A 25777-nucleotide genomic window follows, 5' to 3' on the forward strand; every position below is an offset into this window, starting at 1 on the left:
GTTACTGCCACCAAGCCAGGCCAAAACAATCTAGCAGATACAGACAAATGTCAGTACACAGTCACTGAGTAAATAGATACAGGCAGATGTCAGTACACAGTTACTGAGTAAATAGATATAGGCAGATGTCAGTACACAGTTACTGAGTAAATAGATACAGACAGATGTCAGTAGACAGTTACTTAGTAAATAGATACAGACAGATGTCAGTAGACAGTTACTGAGTAAATAGATACAGATAAATGTCAGTACACAGTTACTGAGTAAACAGATACAGATAACTGTCAGTAGACAGTTACTGAGTAAATAGATATAGACAGATGTCAGTAGACAGTTACTGAGTAAATAAATACAGACAGATGTCAGCACACAGTTACTGAGTAAATAGATACAGACAGATGTCAGAACACAGTTACTGAGTAAATAGATACAGACAGATGTCAGTAAACAGTTACTGAGTAAATAGATACAGATAAATGTCAGTACACAGTTACTGAGTAAACAGATACAGATAACTGTCAGTAGACAGTTACTGAGTAAATAGATACAGATAGACGTCAGTACACAGTTATTGAGTAAAAGTCCTCTGGCAAGATGTTTAGGCCCGGAAATTTCAAACATAAAACTTGGTATGTTCCTTTCCCTTATTTTAGTTGAAATTTGTTTTGCAAGAACTTACCCAGAATTTATGTTGTCAAGCAATATTTTGAGCCTGTTCCGGAAGAAAAAACAATTTTTGAAGTGATTTGAAATTTTTGAAAGTCTAAGATTGCTTCGCTATCACGGGCCTGAAGTCTGCTAATCCTTAGCAATATTATACTCTCTTCAATGTAGACCAAAAGTATTTTGTCCAGTTAAACCTTCAATTAAAAGGTTTCAAACTATATTTGTTCAGATAAACACAGCAGTTGGTAATTTCCTTGGAGAAGTCATATGGGATGATGACAGATCTATACAAGGCGGTGTACATCAAAGAAAGGTGAAGACTCCAAATATACATGTAATGGGAAAGGAACTTTTTTGATAATTAAATTAAAAGGCTTAAATGTTGTCAGATATTACCTACATGTTTATCTTAATTACTTCATACCATGTCATATCCTTACCATATTAACTTAAGTTGAAAATATATCATAAAATCATGATAAATTAGTGGGATCTGTTGAAATCTGATGTAGAGAAAACTTTACATCTAATCCAAACAGCCTTCACCTGTTGTAGTTCACCTAACAATGGCGTATGCACCACATTGGTCACGGTAACACTGACAAAAATTAATAATGGGGTTAGCTTGTGAAGCATATTGATGGGAAAGTTGAAAAAGTGTTGGACGATGTGATCAACTGACTTGTTTTTGCATGACAGTAATCACTTTTCCATGGTGTACAGGCAAAATTAGATCTGCGACAAGAGCTTGAAATTCACCAGGCGAGTAATAAGCCAATGGTGTCAATCCCACAAATAGACAAATGGGCTAGAAATCATTACTTTCTGCTAAGTGTTCAACCTGCCTGTTGTGTAGCCAATCATACCATGAAGGTAAGAGAGACCAATACCTGTAACATGTATCTAAATTGAAATTCCTTGTATGAAAAGTTAAACAGTGTTTATAATGACAGATTCACTGGTTGACATCTAACAAGAATTTTTCACTATAATGGCAGTCAGATTTATAGGTAGAGGAAACAGGAGTGCCAAAGGTAAGCCAACACCTTTCACAACCCTGTAGACTCCAAAGCCACAGTCAATAACATTGACAGCTCTTTTCGCAGAAAACATTGGTGAAGGTCCTGTTAATCTCTTTTAAATGCCCACTTTGTCCTTGCTAGGCCCTTGGACCCAAACTTAATTTGATACTTAGCACCTTCAATCACACCCCACACTGTCCCACCCCCAAACCCCATTTTGACAAGAGGTCTGCTACTCTGCACACAGACATGCAGGTATATCAGTATCATGTTGTTGAATATAAAGCGATGATAACATCCAAATGACCCCTGGATTAGCTTCTAATCAAGACTCCAGTCGATACATCCTAAAGATAGGCTTGAAGGTTAATTCCTCATTTTGCCCTGTTCCATCATTGATGATTAATTGCATTAGGTCTGATGTGTTAGTTCATGGGAGATCTCTGTCTTGTTCTGCTCCCAATGGAGCACATCTTGACTCCTGTCATGACATCTAGAGGCACCATCACACCAGTAACTGCTCTGTAGGTGTGAACACTGCACATTTGCACTTGTCTGATCACCAAAGTCTGTGAATATTCACTACACCTAGTCAACAACGAAGCAGATGAACGGTGGGAGCGGGATATGCAAATGTCCAATTCAGAGAAAGAATGATGTATGTCCAACATCACAGTCTTAAATGGTTGAGCACTGTCAATGGCAACAATTCATCTGTTCAGTGAGCAACAACCATCATGACTTCTCACCATCCATTAAGATGAAGTGATCAACAACCATCATGACTTCTCACCATCCATTAAGATGAAGTGATCAACAACCATCATGACTTCTCACCATCCATTAAGATGAAGTGATCAACAACCATCATGACTTATCACCATCCATTAAGATGAAGTGATCAACAACCATCATGACTTCTCATCATCAATTAAGATGAAGTGATCAACAACCATCAATGACTTCTAACCATCAATTAAGATGAAGTGATCAACAATCAGCATGACTTCTCACCATCAATTAAGATGAAGTGATCAACAACCATCATGACTTCTCACCATCAATTAAGACGAAGTGATCAACAACCATCATGACTTCTCACCATCAATTAAGATGCAGCGATATTGAATCACATTAAACAAATAACAAGTGGAGGTATACTGCAATGAATGTCAATTTGCCTTGCCTCAAACAATGTGCATTGGAGACATCCTTTGTTCTCCAAATAGTGCTGGCTAACTCTGTAAAACCGAATGTACACTAATGCCTTGAAATTGACTTGCAGTTCTACCACAGATGCATGCAGATGACATTTGGAATATCCCTTGAGTCAATGATCTACCTTGGGATGCTCATCTTGTTATTACAACTACAAATGATGAAGCTGTGACATATTGACCATCCTATGTGCATGTATCTATCAAAGGTTACTGACAAACTACAACTGCTTAAAACCTCAAAACCTAGGGGCATCTAAACGAGAATGGCCATCCAATGATTATTTCAAAGTAGCAATACCAAACCAACCCTACGTACAGTCTATCAGTCACTATCAGTCCCAGTGGGAAGAAAGCACTATTCGGAGTACATTGTATGTCACATGTACCAACAGTGTTTTGCACCAGACACCAGCTAGTACTGCACGAAATCACTATCAGTCCCAGTGTGAAGAAAACACCATCCAATGATTATGTCACCTGTATCAAACCTATCCTACACACAGTCTTGTACAAGACAATACAGGTAGTATTGCATGAAATCTCTACAAGTTCCAGCATGAAGAAAACACCATCCAATGATCATGTCACCTGTACCAAACCTACCCTACACACACAGTCTTGTACTAGCATGAAGAAAACACCATCCAATGATTATGTCACCTGTATCAAACCTATCCTACACACAAGTCTTGTACAAGACAATACAGGTAGTATTGCATGAAATCTCTACAAGTTCCAGCATGAAGAAAACACCATCCAATGATTATGTCACCTGTATCAAACCTATCCCCTACACACACAGTCTTGTACCAGCATGAAGAAAACACCATCCAATGATTATGTCACCCGTATCAAACCTATCCCCTACACACACGGTCTTGTACATGTAGCAGACACCAGCTATAGTACGGTACAAAATCACTCCATATCTCAGACAGACACGTAGCCAATGCAATAAGGCTGTAGTGCCAGCCTTGTGCTTTAGGTAATTCTGTTACTATGTGAAGAAAGTTCATTAGCCACTTGTCTTCACCCAGATCTACATATTAGTGCCGTACAAAGTTACCATGTTCAGAGAAGCACTGCGTAGAAATATAATCACATGTACTTGAGTTGGCGTGTGAAAAACATGAATTTTTATATGAACTTAATAAATACGACTAAACGACTATAAACATTAGTCAATACTTTTTTGAATGTCTTCCTTGTATCTACATGTTCATATATGCTTTCACTTCTTTTTTTTCTCAAGTAGCTGTTTGACTAGTACAGAACAATGTTATTGTAGACACATGCATAAATGCGCAGCAGATAAGGCACGTGTGCAGGACAATCTGTATACACACACACATATATACTATAGAAGAAACATGACAAACTCAACTTGTTGATTTAGCTTACTAGTGTCACCATATCATGATGGTACTTCAGAGCTTCTTTTATTTCAACACATCTTACGACAGCTATATATACATGCAGGTAGATTAAGCCATGGTGATCAGTCCTAGTTATAGTTACATATAATATAAAAAAGTTCGAACTTGCCCAGGGGGTTATCCATTGTGAGAGATTATCTCCCAATGTTTTCTCTGTTAAGTTCAGATTTAAATTTGTAAATGAAGTACTGCTCTTTGATTCCTCACCGATAATTTAAAAAAGGGCATTATGTGGAACTTGGGCCCACTGTGTAGGTTACGGGTACAGGATGCAATAGGTTTGGTTACAGGTAAAAGCTGTAAAATTGGTGTGTTAATTTGTTGCCTATGTACCCTATGTATGTAAGACAAGCTGAACATACATGTCTTGCAATCATTTTACTTGTAAATATTGTGTTATACATGTATAAGCATGTATGCCAGATAAACTGAACCTTTGTAACAGCTGTGACATATATGCATGACAAACACATTTTCAAAAATGCATATATATGACACTGTGGCATATGCGTATTCTTTGTTAAATTGTGTCATACCTGTACAAGGTGTAACAACTTCAGTCAAGTACTACAACTATAGGACAACATTCATATCTGTAACAACTGTATCATACAGTCTACATAGAGAACAGGTTGTACATTTTAAAAAAACATATACATATGAAAGTATGCATATAATATACTTGCAACAATTATGTCAACAAAGTTGTATGACTGGCTATAAAGCTTTAGCAAGAAACACTCTCATGTATATCTTTAAGTTTTAGAAGTTAGTCTGAACCATGAATTACCATGTCAGAACCATGTATCACTATGTCTGAACTATGAATTACCATGTCAGAACCAATATGCATCACTATGTCTGAACCATAAATTACCATGTCTGAACCAATATGTATCACCATATCTGAACCATGAATTACCATGTTGGAACCAATGTGTATCACTATGTCTGAACTATGAATTATCATGTCTGAACTATGAATTATCATGTCTGAACCATGTATCACTATGTCTGAACCATGAATTACCATGTCGGAACCAATATGTATCACTATGTCTGAACTATGAATTACCATGTCTGAACCAATATGTATCACTATGTCTGAACCATGAATTACCATGTCTGAACCAATATGTATCACTATGTCTGAACTATGAATTACCATGTCAGAACCAACATGTATCACCATATCTGAACCATGAATCACCCTGACTGAACCAATATGTATCACTATGTCAGAACCAATATGTATCACCATATCTGAACCATGAATTACCATGTCAGAACCAATATGTATCACCATATCTGAACCATGAATTACCATGTCTGAACCAATATGTATCACTATGTCTGAACTATGAATTACCATGTCTGAACCAATATGTATCGCTATGTCTGAACCATAAATTACCATGTCTGAACCAATATGTATCACCATATCTGAACTATGAATTACCATGTCGGAACCATGTATCACTATGTCTGAACCATGAATTACCATGTCGGAACCAATATGTATCACTATGTCTGAACCATAAATTACCATGTCTGAACCAATATGTATCACCATATCTGAACCATGAATTACCATGTCAGAACCAATGTGTATCACTATGTCTGAACCATAAATTATCATGTCTGAACCAATATGTATCACCATCTGAACTATGAATTATCATGTCTGAACCAATATGTATCACCATATCTGAACCATGAATTACCATGTCGGAACCAATATGTATCACTATGTCTGAACCATGAATTACCATGTCTGAACCAATATGTATCACTATCTGAACCATGAATTACCATGTTGGAACCAATATGTATCACTATGTCTGAATCATGAAATACCATGTCTGAACCATGTACCACTATGTCTGAATCATGAAATACCATGTCTGAACCATGTATCACTATGTTTGAATCATGAAATACCCTGTCAGAACCAATGTGTATCACTATGTCTGAACCATGAATTACCATGTCTGAACCATGTATCACTATGTCTGAACCATGAATTACCATGTTGGAACCAATATGTATCACCATATCTGAACCATGAATTATCATGTCAGAACCAATATGTATCACTATGTCTGAACTATGAATTATCATGTCTGAACCAATATGTATCACCATATCTGAACCATGAATTACCATGTCGGAACCAATATGTATCACCATATCTGAACCATGAATTATCATGTCGGAACCAATATGTATCACTATGTCTGAACCATGAATTACCATGTCGGAGCCAATATGTATCACTATGTCTGAACCATGAATTACCATGTCGGAACCAATATGTATCACTATGTCTGAACTATGAATTACCATGTCTGAACCAATATGTATCACTATCTGAACTATGAATTACCATGTCTGAACCAATATGTATCACTATCTGAACTATGAATTACCATGTCTGAACCAATATGTATCACTATCTGAACTATGAATTACCATGTCTGAACCAATATGTATCACTATCTGAACCATGAATTACCATGTCTGAGCCATGTATCACAATGTATGAACTACAACTCACTTTGCCTGAGCCATGTATTACCATTTCTGAACCATGTATAATCTGTCTGAACCATGTATCACTTTGTCTGAACCATGAAATACCCTGTCGGGGTATGAACCACAAATCACCTTGTCTGAATAAAAAATATCCCTGGAAATCAGTAGCCAAACAGAATGACAAAAATGAAATCTTAATTATGCATCATTACTAAATGCATCAATACTTTAGGTCTACATACATTTGTTAGATCAGCAAAATTTGTCGGCTATACGCATCCTTTAACATAAACAATGACACATGTGCAGTACAATTGTTGCGTAGCTCTGTGTATGTGAATGTTATGAGTGTGAAATAATTCTCTACATGCACATACCTGCAAGGTGTGAATAATAATAATGATTCCTGATTATCTGTTTCCTTTATCACACCAGTAAAGAAACACAAACATAGGCTCAGCACTTTTTAATTCTTCATCCATTTGGTGGCTATTAATATGAATAAATCAAAACACAATGCAAACGGCAGAAGCACTGGGATTGCTTGATTTAATCCTGTAAAGGTATATCTCATGTTTCTTTAGCTGAGTATGTGTGCTTGGGCGCTAAAGAAAAGTTCTGCTTCACCTAAGCCAGACCCCAAACAAATGTGGGAACAACAGCACAAGACAAATCCCATGTCATGCCCTACCTAAGAACCATGTCACCCCTGCCTGTTACATAAAATCAAATACTCCATTTCACAAAACCACATATTCACACGACACTCAGTGTCAGAAATGTCACCGTAGAACTTTTCAGATAGTTGAAAATATAGCTTTGCAGCTTATCTTCCAGCTAAAGAAATCCTAACTATAGTTAGCATGGTAAATGTAATGTAAATGTTCAAAGGTGTGATACAAAAAGGGTAAGGAAAATTAATCCAAGGAAATACTAATTACAGGTGGGTAAAACAAAACAATTAGTAATTAGAGGTTGAATGATACATATTAGCTTCAGGGTATCAGGTAACGTAACAGGTGTATTGGTCACACAAGCACATTTAGGTTACATCTGCTAAATTAACTCTCATCATCCTGCATGCATTGGTGCATCTAATTGTATGCTTCTCATGGCATACTGCAGGGAGATGAGTAAACCTACTACCAGGCTTTATTGTGAAGAAAGTAACTTTATCCACATTACTACATGGTGTAACAATTAAATCTGAGAAGAGACATGGCTAGATCGCTTGGCAAATATGGAATTTGATATAATCTGGAGATACAATATGGCAAACATACCTGTGCAAGTGACAAGAACTTAAGGTACAAAATACAAAACATTATTATCTGTGAGGGCACCGAGTATATCATATCCAACAACCGTGAGAGAAATACAGCCAAATGGTTCGTCATAAATATTATCTAAATCCATGGTCAGTGTTAGGCCTACTACGCTGACTGCAACACGTACGTGGCTCCAATTTTGGACTGATATTCTACTAACTTTAATACATTCTGAAAATAAGCTGAGCGCAGAAACGCTGATCAACTTGAAAGGAAGCACATTCAACTGGCATGACTTACATGAATTCTGGACTATTCATTCCCCCAGTGCTCTGTCTTCCTGTCCTCTATGGGCCAGCCCACAAGCACAATACGCACAAGTAATCTTTGTTAAAAAACCCTTGCCATCCTCTACCATGCTGAGGTTGAATTATCTGATTGGATACTGGTTACTCCCTTTAGCTGCTTACTACTGTTCTGTGTATACTAATGGCTCTCAAGCTGCTTCATTTCCTGCCTCTGTAAAAACTGTCACCTCTCGCTGACGGACCATTCATCTTTTCCACAGGTTGTCATGAGCATTTGTCACAGATGTATTAAGTTTTTAATTCACAGGCAACGAAAAGAATTAATCAATACAATAATCAGCATTAAAAATATGGAGTCATTTATCATAATATTTTTTCCTTCCTGCGTTTTTTTTTTTTCTACAGGGGAATGGTCAATAAATAATAAATACAGTGGTATGAAAGTCAGAGATCAATTTAGATCAATACTTATGTTCATCTGTCTGTTCATCTGTCCATCAGCTTCACTCTTAGCTTAACAGGTGCCTCCATGTATGTCCCACATTAGCCTACTACCTCACCCCACACCTAAGATTTATACACAGCTTTCAAAGTAGGGTCATTCAGTCCAAACCTGTTGGAATTCTCGTTTGCCAGTAATTTTGAGGTAATAGGTAGTAGTGTTTGGCAAATAATATGCATGCAGAATAAAAAAAAATGGATATTCTAAAATATATTTATGCAGAGCAGACAAGAAGGCAATCAGCATGGAAGGAAAAGCCAAACCAAGCAGTACATGTCTACCTGTTTGTTTAGGAAGTTAAAGAGTCAAATCCGGCTTGGCCAGCTGGCTAAGAACTCTACTTAACAATTCAGCTACATGAATAATTCAATCAGCCTAGTGTAAGTAGTCTCTTCCTCATACATGCATTCATGTTTCAGCAAGCTACAATACAAAGAAACATGCATACAAATGAACAGTTATGTTTAACGGGCCCTAACAATGTAAAGCTATAATGTTAAGCACTGTAAGTCAGCAGATGAACAGGACAGGTGCGAGAATCACCTGCCGAGCTCATCTAGTCTGTCTCAGAAGCTTGGTAAACACTTCAGGGATCAAATGCTTCTATAATCAAGACTTTCCAGTGCAAAAAATGCACAACTTAGATTCATTTCATTACACTTTTTATTTTCCTCAACAAGACTTCACATAAGTGTACATGCACCACAACAAAACACATCTGATCACTGCCATTCCTAAAAGGCCCTATTGCCTACATCAGCAGAAGCACTTGACTGATTCTTTATAGCTGAATGATTGATTGATTGACAACAAAACATAATCCATATTCACTGACTGATGTTTTTACAAACTATGCCTATCTCAATGACTGTGTCAACAGGTGGCAAATCTGAACTTATTTCATTTATTTCTTTACTTGACTGATTTTATACCATACTCAAGAATATTTCACTAATACGATGGCGGCCAGCATTATGGTGGGAGGAAACTGGAAAGAGCCCAGGGAAATCCCACGACCATCCGCACTTTGCTGACAGATCCAAATCGTATCCCCGTTACACTAAGTCGACAGTTCACATCCTTCAACTTCGCGATAGATAGTACCATGCAAATAAACTTTCCCCGGAATGACAATAAATGCTCCACTTCTGAAGTTTTACACTGGAAACAATCCACATTTATTACAGCTGATGTATAAAATAATAAGGACCCTATAAGTGATCAACAAATATAAATACTGATATCACAAATGTTATTTTCCTCTTCCACTGTGTGTAAACAAGTACATGTATCTGCAGTGTAAACATGACAGCTATCCTTGCTGGATATTTTGTTCTTTTAAAAAGCAAAATAGAATTTCGAAATAAAAAAGTTTTGAAAGTTGATTACATGTAGTCTTGTGCAAGGATAACAATATTTGACAAGTAGTTCAACTGTAAACAAAACTGAACGTCCATATCTGCGTGGTTAATATAACGGGTTGCGTATTAAATCTTGTTATTGTCAATGAAACGACAAAGGACATAGTCTGACCACATTTGTAAGACATTGTGCAGATCCTACTGTCTATGTATTACAATCGAGATCAAGTATCAAGCCTGGCAATACTAGGGCTTGTCAGTACTTAACTTGAAAACGAAAAGAGATTATTCTTACTGTTTAAGTTTGGATTGACATTGGAGTGTTGAATTATGTTGAAGAAAAGCCAAGACTGTTTGCAGCAGATATGCAGACCAGATGTCTGTGATCAAGTGGTGCTCCTAACTCTAGGATGACCCTGTCCTGGCTATAGGATAGTTAAAACAGGGCAATGTAAGCACTGAAAACTGTTTATGTTTCCAGCTGCTCAAATTACCTGCATGTACAGCTGCTGTGCTGTACAGTTATTTAGCCTAGCATGATGCACACTAACCTTGTTACAGCAACGGACAATGTGAATGCAATAATGTATCACCAAACTCAGATACTTGATACCCATAAACTTCTCCTGTTGATTGGGACAAATACATAAAATCCAATTCCAACAACATGCCGTAACTAGTTACGTTGTTTGAATAAAACACCACTTATTTTGTAGTGTAATATTCATGACGCCAGGCAGTTTCTAGGGGAAACTGTTCTAGATCGTTAAATCATTCACTCTACTCTAAGGTTATATTAAAAGTTAAGGTTGTCTCATCTCGAAGAATTTGGCCACATACTTAAAAAGAAAACTGAGTACTCTGTTAACGATACAATACATATAATGGAACACTAACTGTAAATGTAAATCACTACATGCCATATTTGTGACGCTACTGGGAATACCAGCAATGGGGCAACGTTGCACGGTTACTGATATGAATATCAACAACAGGAAACTCTGCTGTTGGCAGATATCAAAGTATCTGCTCATAGCCCACATGTAAATGTATGATGTCTTGTCCACGTTTATACTATCATGTGTGAAGGTTTCTGTTGCCTGTAGAGACATGTTCATGTTTTACCATGCCAACTATCAGTACGCATGTTTTCCCACGTCAACTATCAGTACACATGTTTTCCCATGTCAACTACCAGTATGCATGTTTTACCATGTCAACTATCAGTACACATGTTTTACCATGTCAACTATCAGTACGCATGTTTTACCATGTCAACTACCAGTATGCATGTTTTACCATGTCAACTACCAGTACGCATGTTTTACCATGTCAACTACCAGTATGCATGTTTTACCATGTCAACTATCAGTACACATGTTTTACCACGTCAACTACCAGTACGCATGTTTTACCACATCAACTATCAGTACGCATGTTTTACCATGTCAACTATCAGTGCACATGTTTTACCATGTCAACTATCAGTACGCATGTTTTACCATGTCAACTATCAGTACGCATGTTTTACCATGTCAACTATCAGTACGCATGTTTTACCATGTCAACTATCAGTACGCATGTTTTACCATGTCAACTATCAGTACGCATGTTTTACCATGTCAACTATCAGTACGCATGTTTTACCATGTCAACTATCAGTACGCATGTTTTACCATGTCAACTATCAGTATGCATGTTTTACTATATCAACTATTAGTACGCATGTTTTACCATGTCAACCATAAGTGTGCCTGTTGTCTTTGAAGTCAAATTCATGTTTTACAATGTTTTAATTTGATCAAGAATACTTCAATTATACAATGGCAGCCAGCATTAGGGTGGGAGGGGAAAAACCCACGACCATCCCCAGGATGCTGTCAGACCTTCCCATGTACTTTCCGGACAGTTTTACAATGTGGTACATATACATGTAAAACTATGTCTTGTTGCCAGCAGTGAAGTCATATTCCTGCTTGACATGCACAATGTCACATCAATGGATCTGTACAGTTTATGAAGTCATATTCCTGCTTGACATGCACAATGTCACATCAATGGATCTGTACAGTTTATGAAGTCATATTCCTGCTTGACATGCACAATGTCACATCAATGGATCTGTACAGTTTATGAAGTCATATTCCTGCTTGACATGCACAATGTCACATCAATGGATCTGTACAGTTTATGAAGTCATATTCCTGCTTGACATGCACAATGTCACACCAATGGACCTGTACAGTTTATGAAGTCATATTCCTGCTTGACATGCACAATGTCACATCAATGGATCTGTACAGTTTATGAAGTCATATTCCTGCTTGACATGCACAATGTCACATCAATGGATCTGTACAGTTTATGAAGTCATATTCCTGCTTGACATGCACAATGTCACATCAATGGATCTCTACAGTTTATGAAGTCATACTACGTTTTGATGAAGTCTGATTCATCAATAAGCCTGTGGTCCATAATGTCATGTTCTTGTTTTACGCTGCCTTTATACATGGGTGTGTCAGTTGCAAGTCGGTCATGTTCATGGCAACAGGGTGTCACATAAAACGACGCATCGTCCTGGGACATAACAAACTCATTGACATGATCACCTGTAGCCATGTGATGATAATATATACAGGTACAGGTATGTGGTAAAGAAGTCAATGTACAAGTATAACTTGTAACAAACTGTCACAACCTGTCAGCATGTCCTGAAGTCACATGATGTTTCCATTTATCAGCAAATGATGAAGTCACTTTTCAGGGTGTATATGTACCAATAATACTTCAGCTGTGTAGGAGTCATATACCTATATGCACATCATGACTTACTGAAACACTGTATCCTCTAAAGTGGAGGACAAATAGTAACACACCTAATATCAATAATAATGTTGCCAAAACTTGTATCTATGTTATTAACTTGTTACTGTATATAACAATGTGCCTGAAACAAACATTACAATGTTTCTGTAAATGACACACATAAACTTACACACATCAACTGATTTTAATATGCTCAAAACAACAGATGTATGAAAAAAGAATTTTTATAGAACATATCTATTGACGAAATAAAAGATTTTTTGACATACTGGGGTGGATTTCTAGTTACCTACCCTGCATTCCAAAATATCCCCATGACGTAGGTAGTAAGTTATGCATAAAGTGTCAGCCACTTTATATACAGTTCCTGAGGTTGGTGGAAGTGGGTGGGGGTAGGGTGGGGGTAGGGTGGGTTGGGGGTGGGGGTAGGGGTGATGAGAAAGTATATTTTCACACTTTGACAAGAAAGAGACCTATAAACATCACAAATATGCCAAAGCTAACCTGTTCTAAGCTTTGAGCAGAGACAATGGTTACTGTATAAATTATAATGTATACAAACTAACAGTAGAAAGTACTTACATCAGAATCTGGTCCTTTGTCAGCTCCAGGACAACTGAACGATACAAACTCATGACAGCGTTTGTGGACCACAAAACAGCACACTGTCAATAAACAACAGCCAAATCAGGCTTATTAGAAAGACTAAGGGCTCACAACTGTACAAGCCATGTATATCACAAGATGTACATGGGCATATCAGGTCAGACATGTTCATGGTCTTGAAACACCTGACCTCAGGTGTTAATATTCAAGGCTATATCACCAAACTTTTCAGACAGTACAATAAGAATAAACATATATAATTTTTATACAGTATGCAGAATAGAGCAAAAATTCCAGCTTTATGAGAGCATAATATATACATATACAAATACAACAAACAACTTATTTATTTGACTTGTGTTTTAGGCTATACTCACAAATATTTCGCTAATACAAATGTGGAGAGCACTATCGTGGGAGGAAACCAGGCACAGCCCAGGGGAAACCCACGACCATCCGTATGTTGCTGACAGACCTTCCAATGTACGGCCGAAGAGGCCGAAGAGCTGAACTTGAACTCACAGTGACCATACTGGTGACAGGCTACTGGGCCGTTGCACTGCACTGGCATGCTAACCACCTCGGCCACAGAGGCCCCATACATGGAACAAGGAACCATGGGAAATTAACATATTCCTGATCACAAATTTTTCTGCTTTTAATTACCACATTTTCTTTAAATATTATACATGTTAACATGGCAATGCTTTAAAGCATGACAAATTCAAGTCAAAACCTATGAAGTGCCTATCCCTAATACATCATGTATTTATGTGTATCATGCATTTTACATTTCCTGTATCAGCCTACATCATTTACCTGACACCATAAGTGATTAGGCAATTTATTTTCTTTTCATTTATCAAACAAAAGTACCATTATCTCCTGAGAAATGCTCCAAGCAGGCAGCTCTATGTGCATTCATAAAAGCCAATGCAGCAGAAGACAATTAGACAAAATTGTTATGTTTCATCATTTGCAGCTTAATGTATATATGTCCTGGTAAATGCAAGAGAAATTTTAGGCAAGAAACCATTTATTGAAGTTTTCTTGTAACATTATTTTTTAACAGCAGGCATGCCTTCTCCCATGCACGGCATGTGCATGATTCAGTAACTTGATACACGCTAAGCAACAAGCATCCTTCAGCCTCTCTGCAGTAATTAATCCGCGCAGTCTGCATCGTGTGGTATGTACAATATTATGTAACATCTCAGAGACAGCTTGAAGTCTAAAATTACATTTAAATACACACCAGCAAATATCCAAGACAACACCTGTAATCACTAATGAATGAATTCATATTCAGTTGTTTTCGGCATAAGAGGGTATATACTATAAGAGTATAAGAGTTGTACCAGAAATATATGTAACATCATATAAACAGAAAAATGAAGGTAAACAGTTTTTCTGACATACCTTGACATTGGAATCCTTGTTTGCCAAATCCCCTGAAAACACAACAAAGCATGAACGTCATGAATTAATTCCTAAATAACTGGCCACACTGCATTCATTTGACATGCGACTCCTGTATTCAGAATTTTGCTATGTGCTGCTTTATGTATGGCTGGGGGCACTATATACTGGACATACATAGCACTAGCACAAGGCATGTAACTGAAAGCAAGAGTGAAGGCAATTTCAATGTCATATAGTTCCACATTAAGCTTTTGACAGAAATTTTATGGCGATGATAAAAGTCAGTGATATGCATACAGTAGCCCGACAACGACAGTTCAGTTGCACTACACATACTGCTCCGACGAGCAAGTTCAAGTTACGCTGGTAAGCGCATCCCATGTTCATTTCCTACATAACCTTTGTAGCGATTGTTAATGGTAAGTTCCGTAAAACCTAAGAAGCTTTCAGCTTCCACTTAAAGTTTTACAGCTCTGTTTTATCTAGATATCAACATTTACGGCACAGCTAATAAAAAGCATAAATCTCAGTTGTGGATATGACCGTGTAATAGGTCTGGCTACAGATCTCACAACGAGCCTCGGATGAGAGCGTTTAGCTAAGCACATGCATGGGGAGACGGTATGGGTAGAGAGGTGAGCTAGCTGTCAGTGAGCGGCCGCGGCCGCAGATACACAGGCCTCAGGCAGCCTCCAGTCTACACACCGGCGCGACCTGCACGGACGAAAGGCAATTTGCTCCATTAACTCACCATATGAAATCCTTACAATGACTGCAAAAGGTCGGTTGCTTAAAAAACCTTGCCACAAACTTATGATCCTTCACCTCGTGCACGTTCTTCTGCCGTAATGCACCCCTTCTATGCACACCGTGGGCTTTCGTTACGAACGATCCTTCGTTGTTAGCCATCTTGCTCCCAGTGAAGTGTCGGCGATGCCAGGCGTTGGCTCTAGCTGTCGGCCCACGATTATCATACAATCCCTCGCCACTTCAGCGGCAGATAACTCTGTTCGCCTACAGTCGACATCGATTTTCTAGCAGGCAGATAAAGCGAAACAAATGGCCTAACAATCACGAACGACTGTAATCTGCACCGATCTTATTAGTGTCGTTTTTTTTGTTCTCTATTTGCGTTTTTTTTCTTTCTCATTATTATGTGCATATAAATAATTTGGTTTCCCCATGGTTATTTATCTGAGACACAAAACCTAGAATAAAAATCCTGGCAGTTTATTGTGGATTAATATTTCTACTTTTATTTTCCCTACGGTTACCTGTCTAGATCAGCATCTTTAGGCTCTACATCGTTTACTCCCGGATTTGACGCCATTACCTTCTCATTTACTACATGTAGCTATAGGCTATACTTCTTACCATGGTAAATTCGATCTTATCATATGTAGAGAGCTATAATTCTGGAATCGTGCTGTATAAAATTGCCTGGTGTATCATCACAGGTTTAACATTGCAACTAATGCAAATTAATGAACCCTATTTTCCTACATTCCACACAGGAAACACCATTCGAAAAAAAAACATGTCATTACACACTGAAAATGTGCGTCATCTAATATAATTTTAACCCAACAAAACAGTTGAGGGAGCGTCTAATGCGTGAGAGTGAAATGTTAATCAAAAAGGCCATCAAGAGTTTCATTTATATTTTCTACGAATTATGTTAGGCTATACTTCTGTTTTCCTGTCCTGAAAATGGGCTATATCCACCAAATGTATAAGCATCCACATGCTTTAACTTCGGCCATTGCTTAGGCAACGTATAGCACGCACAATAGTGTTTGGATATATAACCATCATGGCATTAGTGGTTATTACAGCAGACTGTGTTAGGTCATTTACAACTGCTATATGGGCTGCAGCAACTCCCATTTCCGCACTATGGCACCTCTCTACACACATGTAGTGCAAACATGTGCTCTATATAAACTGGCTGACACAACTTTCAAATAGACCAATATAGGTTTTTCGCTTAACAATGTAATGATCGATTCTTGTGGAAGGTGTTTTATAGCATGACCATCCCACGGCAGACAGCTGATCGCTCCACCTCCATCCCGGGATATTTGGTCAACACCAGTTTTACACAGGTTGTACCTTCCTCAATAAGTATAGGTTACAACTCTGTATATATCTGTTTCACAAGACTGATGAGAACTCAATGCTGTGTGTGTTTGATCAAACCAACCGCCATTCTATCGTCAGTCCAAATTGTTTATTTATTTACGTTATTTATTTGGTGCTAGAGAACATTTCACGAAGCCGGAGTATCCGAAGTAACCCGCTAGTAACCCTAAGGTATTTCGCAAACCTCCTGACTTAAAACTGCTTGAGCTGGATTCGAACAAGTGACCTAAGCGGTCAAGGGTTTGATTGTCGCAGCACCTTATCAAAACTGGCTACTTTAATAATTACATAAACGTTAAACAAATTTATCAGAGACTATACATTTAATCCACCGGAGATACACATATTCACACGGTTCTTTACTACTGCGACGCATGCTCAGATTTTTAACAATCGCAACAAATGTACGCAGTTTTGCTGAACGATAATTATATATGTTCATGTCGTCCTTTATACTGTATTCTACAATATTCATTGTGTGCAAGCAGTTCTTTTCAAATATTATGCCCATGCACAGGCCTGAGCCGTGTACCATTGTAAAAGATGCAAACAGTTCTTGACTGTATTATAATGTACATTATGCACAAGCGGTTCTTTTTTATTAAAATATTCATGCGCGCGCTTGCGCCTCTGCATCATTGTAATAAATGCAAACAGTTCTTTCTTATAATATATTGCACAGTTTGTGAAAGTAGTTCTTTTGCACTACTATACTCATGCATGCACATGGAAGACTGCACCATTATAACATGCAAACAGTTCTTTACTTTATCATAACGTACATAGTGTGCAAGTAGTTCTTTTGCAATACTACATTCCTCCTCGCACATGCAGCTCTGTATACCATCACTACACATAATCGCAGGCCTTTGTCAACACGTCAGCAAAACACTTGCGCACGTTTCCTTGCCATCAAGACGCATGTAGGCCTACGCAGTTCTGCATCACCATGACACATGTACGCATCCAGTTGTTTTCCATCACGACAGAGGTGCGCTATTTTCCATAATCATGAAACACGCATCCAGTTGTTTCTCATCACGACAGAGGTACGCTGTTTTCCATAATCATGAAACATGCATCCAGTTGTTTTCCATCACCACAGAGGTACTCTGTTTTCCATAATCATGAAATATGCATCCAGTTGTTTTCCATCACGACAGAGGTATGCTGTTTTCCATAATCATGACACGCGCACACTGTTGTTTGCCATCACAACACATGTACACAGTTCTTTGACATCATGACACATGCATGCTTTTGTTTGCCATCAATACACAAACAGTTGTAAGGTGGATGTTTTCAATAACAATTTACTGTAAAGTTGTAAAGTGGAAAGTTGCAATAGTGGTTTCAATTTCTTTCTAAATATTCCCTTGAGTATGGAAGGGTGTAGAGTGGTTTCAGTCAACGTCAGAAATAATGCGACAAGTCACGCTATTGTACAACAGGATGTCTTCAATGAACAAGCTTTCAGAGAGTAGGTATTTACGTCATCAGCATTCAGGGGCCGACGTGGCAATTGCAATTAGCATATGTTCAGCTTGTACGTTTACACATGAGTTGACTTCAGTGTACTATCCAAACTGGCGAAAACAAAAACAAAAACGATGAGGTCAAATCTATACAGAGAACAATTTCATTTGCGTAGTGAACTGTTTTACACAGCTATAAAATGTACATAAAATCGTTTTGTTGAAGTATGTTTTTCATTGTAATTTTTAAAAAAATCTAGCCTTGTTATCCCTGAATGCATTTGTCTCTATTTTATTTGGGTTGTGACCAATGCGCATGCAATGGTCCCCCAACAGCACAAAATCAGTATTTACCATATGATAAGTCAGGCTCATTCATCCAATATGTCCTCGGTTTTGGGGACGTCCCTTCTGGGGTGCATCAGGGCTCAGTCCTCGATGCTTGCTTTGTTTCTGCCTTTCGTATAAATCTTTCCTCAGTTCTAATTACCTGATGTTTACTCATGATGTAAAGGTTCTTAAGTCCTTTTACTCTGTTACCGATTGTTTACAACTATAAACTCATCTTTATACGTTTCTGAATCGGTGTGTAACCTGACAGTTTATGCTAAATGTGGAAAATGTTTCTTAGTAACTTTTACATTGAAAAGAAATGTCACCAGTTTCCTTTCGTGTAATGTCTAGGACCCTTCTACAAATTCTCCTCTACAGACTCAATTATCATGTTATTAAGTACAGTAAGTGTAGTTAAGACAGCATTCAAAATGCTCGGGTTTTTAAAACGAATGTGGCAAAATTTCCCCAATACATGTGCCTTACGATCCTTGAACATTGGCCTTATTCGAAGCCAGTCAGGGCATGCCCATGATATGTTGTGCGCGAACCACACTGTGCTGTCAGAACGGACAGAAAAGCATTTCGTTACATTCGCGTGTTTTAATTTGTCAGCATCTCATCAGTGCTCAGACTATTTGAACCTATGTATACAGTTTAATCTGCCAATATTGCATGGAAAACAGATGTAAATATTTTGATCTTTGTTTTGCATAGCTGTACAAATGTTATAGTGAATTGTACATACTCATCTATCCAGGTTACTTTTCGAGTACCTTCCAGGTCCTCTAGATCCAAACATTTATTTTATCCTTGATCGCGTCAAGTTTTGTCAGGAAAAACCATGTAGCAGATATCTACAATAAACAATAGCCTATTCTTGCAACATCCAACATTGATACTTTATCAACCAGTAGTAGTGCAGGTATAGCTGCTTCATACCTGGTTGATGTGCTAAATAATATATTTTAAAACGTGTCTGGACTGATTAATATGCACAACTTGTATAATAGCAAATCACTGCTTTTGATGTCTAACAGAAATATTCCACGTATAATTTTACTGTAATGAAATATTGACTAAATTGTTTAACTATATAATAGTCAAATGTAACTTCATTCAACGATTTTGTACATGTGTATCTCCTTGGAACCCGAGAAAAGGCAGAGCCAAATGGTTTTTGTCTGGGCTGATTTGTTGTAAAACGTTTCGACACAAAGTATTCCGTTGTTCTATCCATACTATATTCAGAAAATTGGTCATCAACTAGATCTTCTTTTTATGGTGACCTCGGTAACTGCTAATTCAAGTAGAAGCTACTGATGTACATGGCTTTGTAAAGCAGTCGTTTGAAGGATATTGCATTGTCTTTTGTATATGTGGTATTCAGTTGAAAAGACTGAGGGCCGGTTTCTTCCGCCAGACAGTACAGTTTCTGCATAGCAGATTCAGACTGGAGGACAAATAAACACACATTGGGAAGTACCATTGCTTTCATTTTCAAAAAAAAGGGATGGGAGTTCGGGTATCTTACAGTTAAGATCAAGTATATAACAACTGTTACTGAAAGCCGAATACTTGTGAGTTAGATATCCCATGCATTTATTTATTTATTTATTTGGTGTTTTACACCGTACTCAAGAATATTTCATTTATACTACGGCGGCCAGCATTATGGTGGGAGGGCAACGGGCAGAGCCCTGAGGGTAACCCATGACCACCCAGAGGTTGCTGAACGTATCTCTTGTAGCGAATTAGACGAAATTCTACATTACCTTCTTGGATATGGCTTTCATAGAAATTGCCCATGGAAAAATCAGCCAGGGTTGACGGTGCATGCATGTGGTGACCCCTTTACCACACCATGATATCTGTTCACATCTGTTCATAATAACATTTAATGAACTAAATTTTTAATTGCTATAATGTGTAGCTGTTTATACGTCAATTGCAGTTCTGAGGCCAGTTTCACAAATATTTCGTACACGTACGATAATCGCAAATATCGTAACGACAAACGATAAAAAAAATGCTTTGTAAAACTAGCTCCAGAGTATGTCATTTTATTATTGTTCACTTGTTATATGTTCGCTGCTTTCCAGTTTTTGAGAAGTGGAAACCAGACAGAGCCCAGGGAAAAGCAATACACCTCCCCACTGACAAACCCCCGTATGTCCTGCTTGATTGTATACATGTATATTTCATAGCCTAAATGGGTGATAAATATCGCAAACAAAATGGTAATCAGCCATTAGCCATTTATGGCCGATGGCTAAAAACCTGTGCATGCCTGCTCGGCGCAATGACATAGGAACCTCTCACCCCCGACTTTCAAAGTCGGAGCTTAAAAAAAAATGCTCTTCCAAAAAAAAAATTTGTTTTCACCATGTACTTTGTTTTTTTCTCTTCCAGGTTTTTTCTTTCACCATGTCATTTTTACGGCTTCGTAAATTATTGTTCATTAGTTAAATGTTCGCTCTATATACCCGCATTGTGGCGATTGCAGTATTTCTCACCAATTTACACATGAGCCATGTGTCCAGCATGAGCTGAACTTGAATTCACAGCGACCGCATTAATGATAGGCTCCTGAGTCATTGCGCCGTGCTAGCACTTGTAACCACCTCGGCCATCTCGGTCCCCAGTTGTGGTATATAGAAAAAGGTCTAATTACAAAAACCACTCCAAAAATGTTATGTAAAGGTTGATTATAAGAGATATGAAGTATAATACAGAGTAGTTATATCATATAGACTGGTGTTGTGAGTGTGGACTCGCCTAAAATGAGCACGAATGACAAATGTTTCCACTCCGCACATTGCTTGGGTGCAACGAATAAATAGTATTATGCAAAGACACAATAACAACGTGTTATTGTAGTATTTTCTCGAAAAGCCAAAATAACTTGCTTCAGCAAGATAGTAAGTTAATAGAAATGTCTTGTCTGTATGCACTAGTATGTATGTTGACGCAACTACTTCTTGTTCTTGAACATGAAGCTTTGGATATGATGCAGCAACACCGGGGCAACAAGATTGATTCTGGTGAGAAACAAACGAATGGGCTCTTTGCACTCACCAAATTCATAACCTTTGACGACATTTTTTTCATGAGTTGCAATATCCTGAAACACAAGACATGCAATACACACATACGATATCGCTATTGAGCTACGGACCAGTGTCAGTCATGGGCAAATGTCCAGGACAGTTAAAACAGCTGAATTGCATCTGTCTATTTCCATGAATACTTCAATTGACCTATTTCACGACTAGCTTGTTCATATGAACCATATGAAAATATAACGGGGCGTCCGGTTTGGGTTGCGTAGGTGTGTGGAATTATTCTGCGCCTGATTAAGTTAGATGCAGTATATATATATATATATATATATATATATAGAATAAAGATCGATGTGTACGTTGTCCAAAGCTGTGCATACAAATATTGAACGAATATAACAAAAGAGCGTGGTTCGTCGTGTTACTGGTCAAATTGGTATGTATGTATGCTTGGCGGTTAACGTCGTACTTTTTCAGTCAGATGACGACGAGGAGTCATTAGGTGTGTGTATATATCATTGTGTCCTCTTGTGGTAGGGCAAGTCTAAGCCGCCAAAGTGCTGCCGCCACTGAAGTATCATGCCGAAGACATCAGACATTGCACTTCACATTATAGTGACACAGGATAAACGGTCCGTTTCAAATTGGTTACGTCCTGAATGAAGCTAAACATCGGCATACATGTTTAATGAAGATCATGATCGCCTGATTTACAGCAACTTGGGATTTAGAGAAAACAAAGGCAATGTGGAACATGAATTAAAAGAGTTTGTTCTTTCTTCCTTTATTCATTTGAGCAATACCGAATAAAACAAGCTGTACAGAAAATGCATCTGGGAACTGTACATCCCAATCAACTTCGCTGCTAAAATAAATAATACTGCATAGTACCAAAAATTTGGAAGCAATTTTCCAATTTTTTTATGAATATATTCAACAGTTGTGCTAGGGTGTATTTATAAGATACTGTTGCATTTATTCGAAACCTAAAGGCTATCATTTATCTCTGCTATACATGCATAACACAAATCATATCAACGTGGTGCGGGATTACAGTAACTCACTGAGTAAAGTGCACAAAACCTATCCACAAGTCATGGATGGGTCGGTTCAATCCCGATCTTGAACAGTCTACGTTCGTTGTCTTCAAACAATACATGGCGTCCATGACGAGAAAGGTCGTCAGTAACTTGCCAAAGGTCACTGGTTTACATTGGTCACCCCGGTCCCACAACCCATAAAACTACCCCCCAAAATTCTTCATTATGGCGTTAAAAATCCAATTTATCAGTCAATCAATCAGTCGATAGTTCAGAGATAAAAACAGTTGAATAATTTAGTTGCATGCCTGTTATAATATCTTGTGTGGGAAGGGCCTATATAGGCCCCGAGCACGTCACTTCCTTCCAAGGCCAAACATCACGGTACCAAGGCGTCTTGACTGGCCAGTGTTGTCACACAACCCTGTGACTCCCTGTTGGATCTTGCAATTAGTGTGAACCGTAAGCGCCTCGCTCATCTTATACCTATAGAACAGTGAAAACAATTTTCGCAGCTATAATGTTTGTGAATTTTGGATGCGTTAGCCTAGCTTTTTATGTACAATATCCATTATTTGCTATATTTTCCTTTCAATCTGAAATAAATGAGAATCACGCTGAGACTGGGATAACGTGGTCTTTATTTATTTATTCAGTGCTGCTTCCTCCAAAAGTAGGATTACTTCTTTTACTTACACTTTTACAAATTTCACTGTTATTTTACAGCGAAAAGTGCTGGCAGTTTTGTGACCAGTTCTTGTCACTGTAGATTTACAAAATGTGCTGTTTAATATTTACACCCAAACTTTCCACATATATCATTGTAAATGATCAGTTAACTCCACTGCAAATTAACAAATTAACAAAATCTACATATCTACAAAGAAAACCAGTGTACATTTAGAGAAAAGTGCACTGTAAATGATCAAACTGCTACAGTTTTAGACAATGCTGTAAATACACATAGACTAGAGTAAAATTACACCACATACGTGCAGAATTGCGCTGGAAAATAGTGTATAATATTTACAACATGATTTACTGTAACACTATACAGTGCTTCAGGCTGTAAATTTGCATTCAATTCTTACAATGTATTTTGGACGACAAGGTATAAGGGTTGTGGGAAAACAAATATACATCTATCTAGCCCGTGGGAAAGGGCCACACCTCTGGACAAACTTCCTGTCATAAAATCCAACTGCAGATGACCTAGACGTGGTATTGATCAGCCAGCGCTGCTGCATGTAAACTGCAATGTCAGTTTTGTGTATTTCATACTGCGTCGATCTGCAGCGCAACAATTTCCTGTCAGTTTTAACTTCCTGGATAGAATGGTACATGCATTCATGGGATATATAAGTAGAGGTAAATACATGTAGTGTGGTGTATATGCAACGGATGTGTATATTTATGTGTTGTAAAAGTTTGCATTTCTGTTTCCTTTTGTCTGGTATAACAGTACACACCACGCCTTATTCTTTGGTATTTCTAGTCAGGAGTTTTCTCTGTGTACAAGTCCATATCCCTCCACTTGACATCATATTGTCATATATTTGCCCTTAGGTATGTTATATTGTATGTCGCCCGTAAAGGAATGGGACGTGACATGCCCAAGACCAAAACTTGCATCCTCAATTGTTCATGAGAACATATATAGTGTAAGTGCGAGTACCGGTCGGGCTTGGATCAGCTGTAATATGACTGGTTGGGATATTCTTTTTGATATCCCTATGATACTAAAGGCAAACCTACAAATTTGGGATTTATTTTTTTCATAGGTGTTTTACGCCTTACTCAAGAATATTTGACATATACGACTGCAGCCATGCAGTATTATGGTGGTGGGGAAAGAACGGGTCTCTATTCTTCACTACGACGTAAAACACCAATCAAATAAATAAATCCACACCTTGTAGCTTTGCCAATAGCATCATGGGGATATAATAAGGATACAGGTCAGGGTGGAGTAGGGTTTGGGGACCCACGACCCACCGATTTTGCTGGTAGAAATTCCACTTACGGCACCCCGAAAGAAGACATGGTCATTAACAAGCTGAATAATCTCGATTGGCGAATACGATAAACCCCATGCATATACCTGTACATTTACATGCACACACTTTAAGCAAACATCAGCAACATTTCAAAGCATCTGGGTATGTGACGACAGTGAGTTTATCGAAGGAGAGTTTAACACATCAAGCAAAGTAATGAAGAATTCCAAATGCTATTCAGAGATCACTTTTATAAAACCATTCATAGCTCCATGCCCGGCTTACTGCATGCTGTCAAGCTGAGTACATATAAATGTGAATCAAAGAATTAGATTTTTTTTCATGAGGTTAGTTTACTGAGAAAACGATGATGATGTACAGTTTAGTTTCGCATGTATATACATGTATATATGGCGAGGTTTTGGGGACTAAACATCACTTAGGCGTTTTAACCCTGTAGAACGTCTGTGGACAAGAGACTTTATAGGGACCAGTAGTCCAGCTTTATCAAGCATCATATCCGCTGTGCTCTTGGGTTACTTCCGCTGGGAGA

General features: G+C 38.0%; 1 protein-coding gene across 7 annotated transcripts in view; it reads right to left on the minus strand.

Annotated features, from left to right (window-relative positions):
* Positions 1–16084, minus strand: part of LOC135461690 (calcium-dependent protein kinase C-like) — a 100836-nt gene extending 84752 nt beyond the window's left edge. For all 7 annotated transcript variants that reach the window (XM_064738889.1, XM_064738887.1, XM_064738884.1 and 4 more), the window contains exons 1-3: positions 15927–16084; positions 15173–15204; positions 13730–13812 (exon numbers count right to left, since the gene is read on the minus strand). In XM_064738889.1, coding sequence (XP_064594959.1) covers positions 13730–13812; positions 15173–15204; positions 15927–16084 — 273 coding nt within the window. The remainder of the gene's footprint in view (positions 1–13729; positions 13813–15172; positions 15205–15926) is intronic.
* Positions 16085–25777: the final 9693 nt, after the last annotated feature.

Source organism: Liolophura sinensis, chromosome 1 (genome assembly GCF_032854445.1).
Source record: "Liolophura sinensis isolate JHLJ2023 chromosome 1, CUHK_Ljap_v2, whole genome shotgun sequence".
Lineage (NCBI taxonomy): Eukaryota > Metazoa > Mollusca > Polyplacophora > Chitonida > Chitonidae > Liolophura > Liolophura sinensis.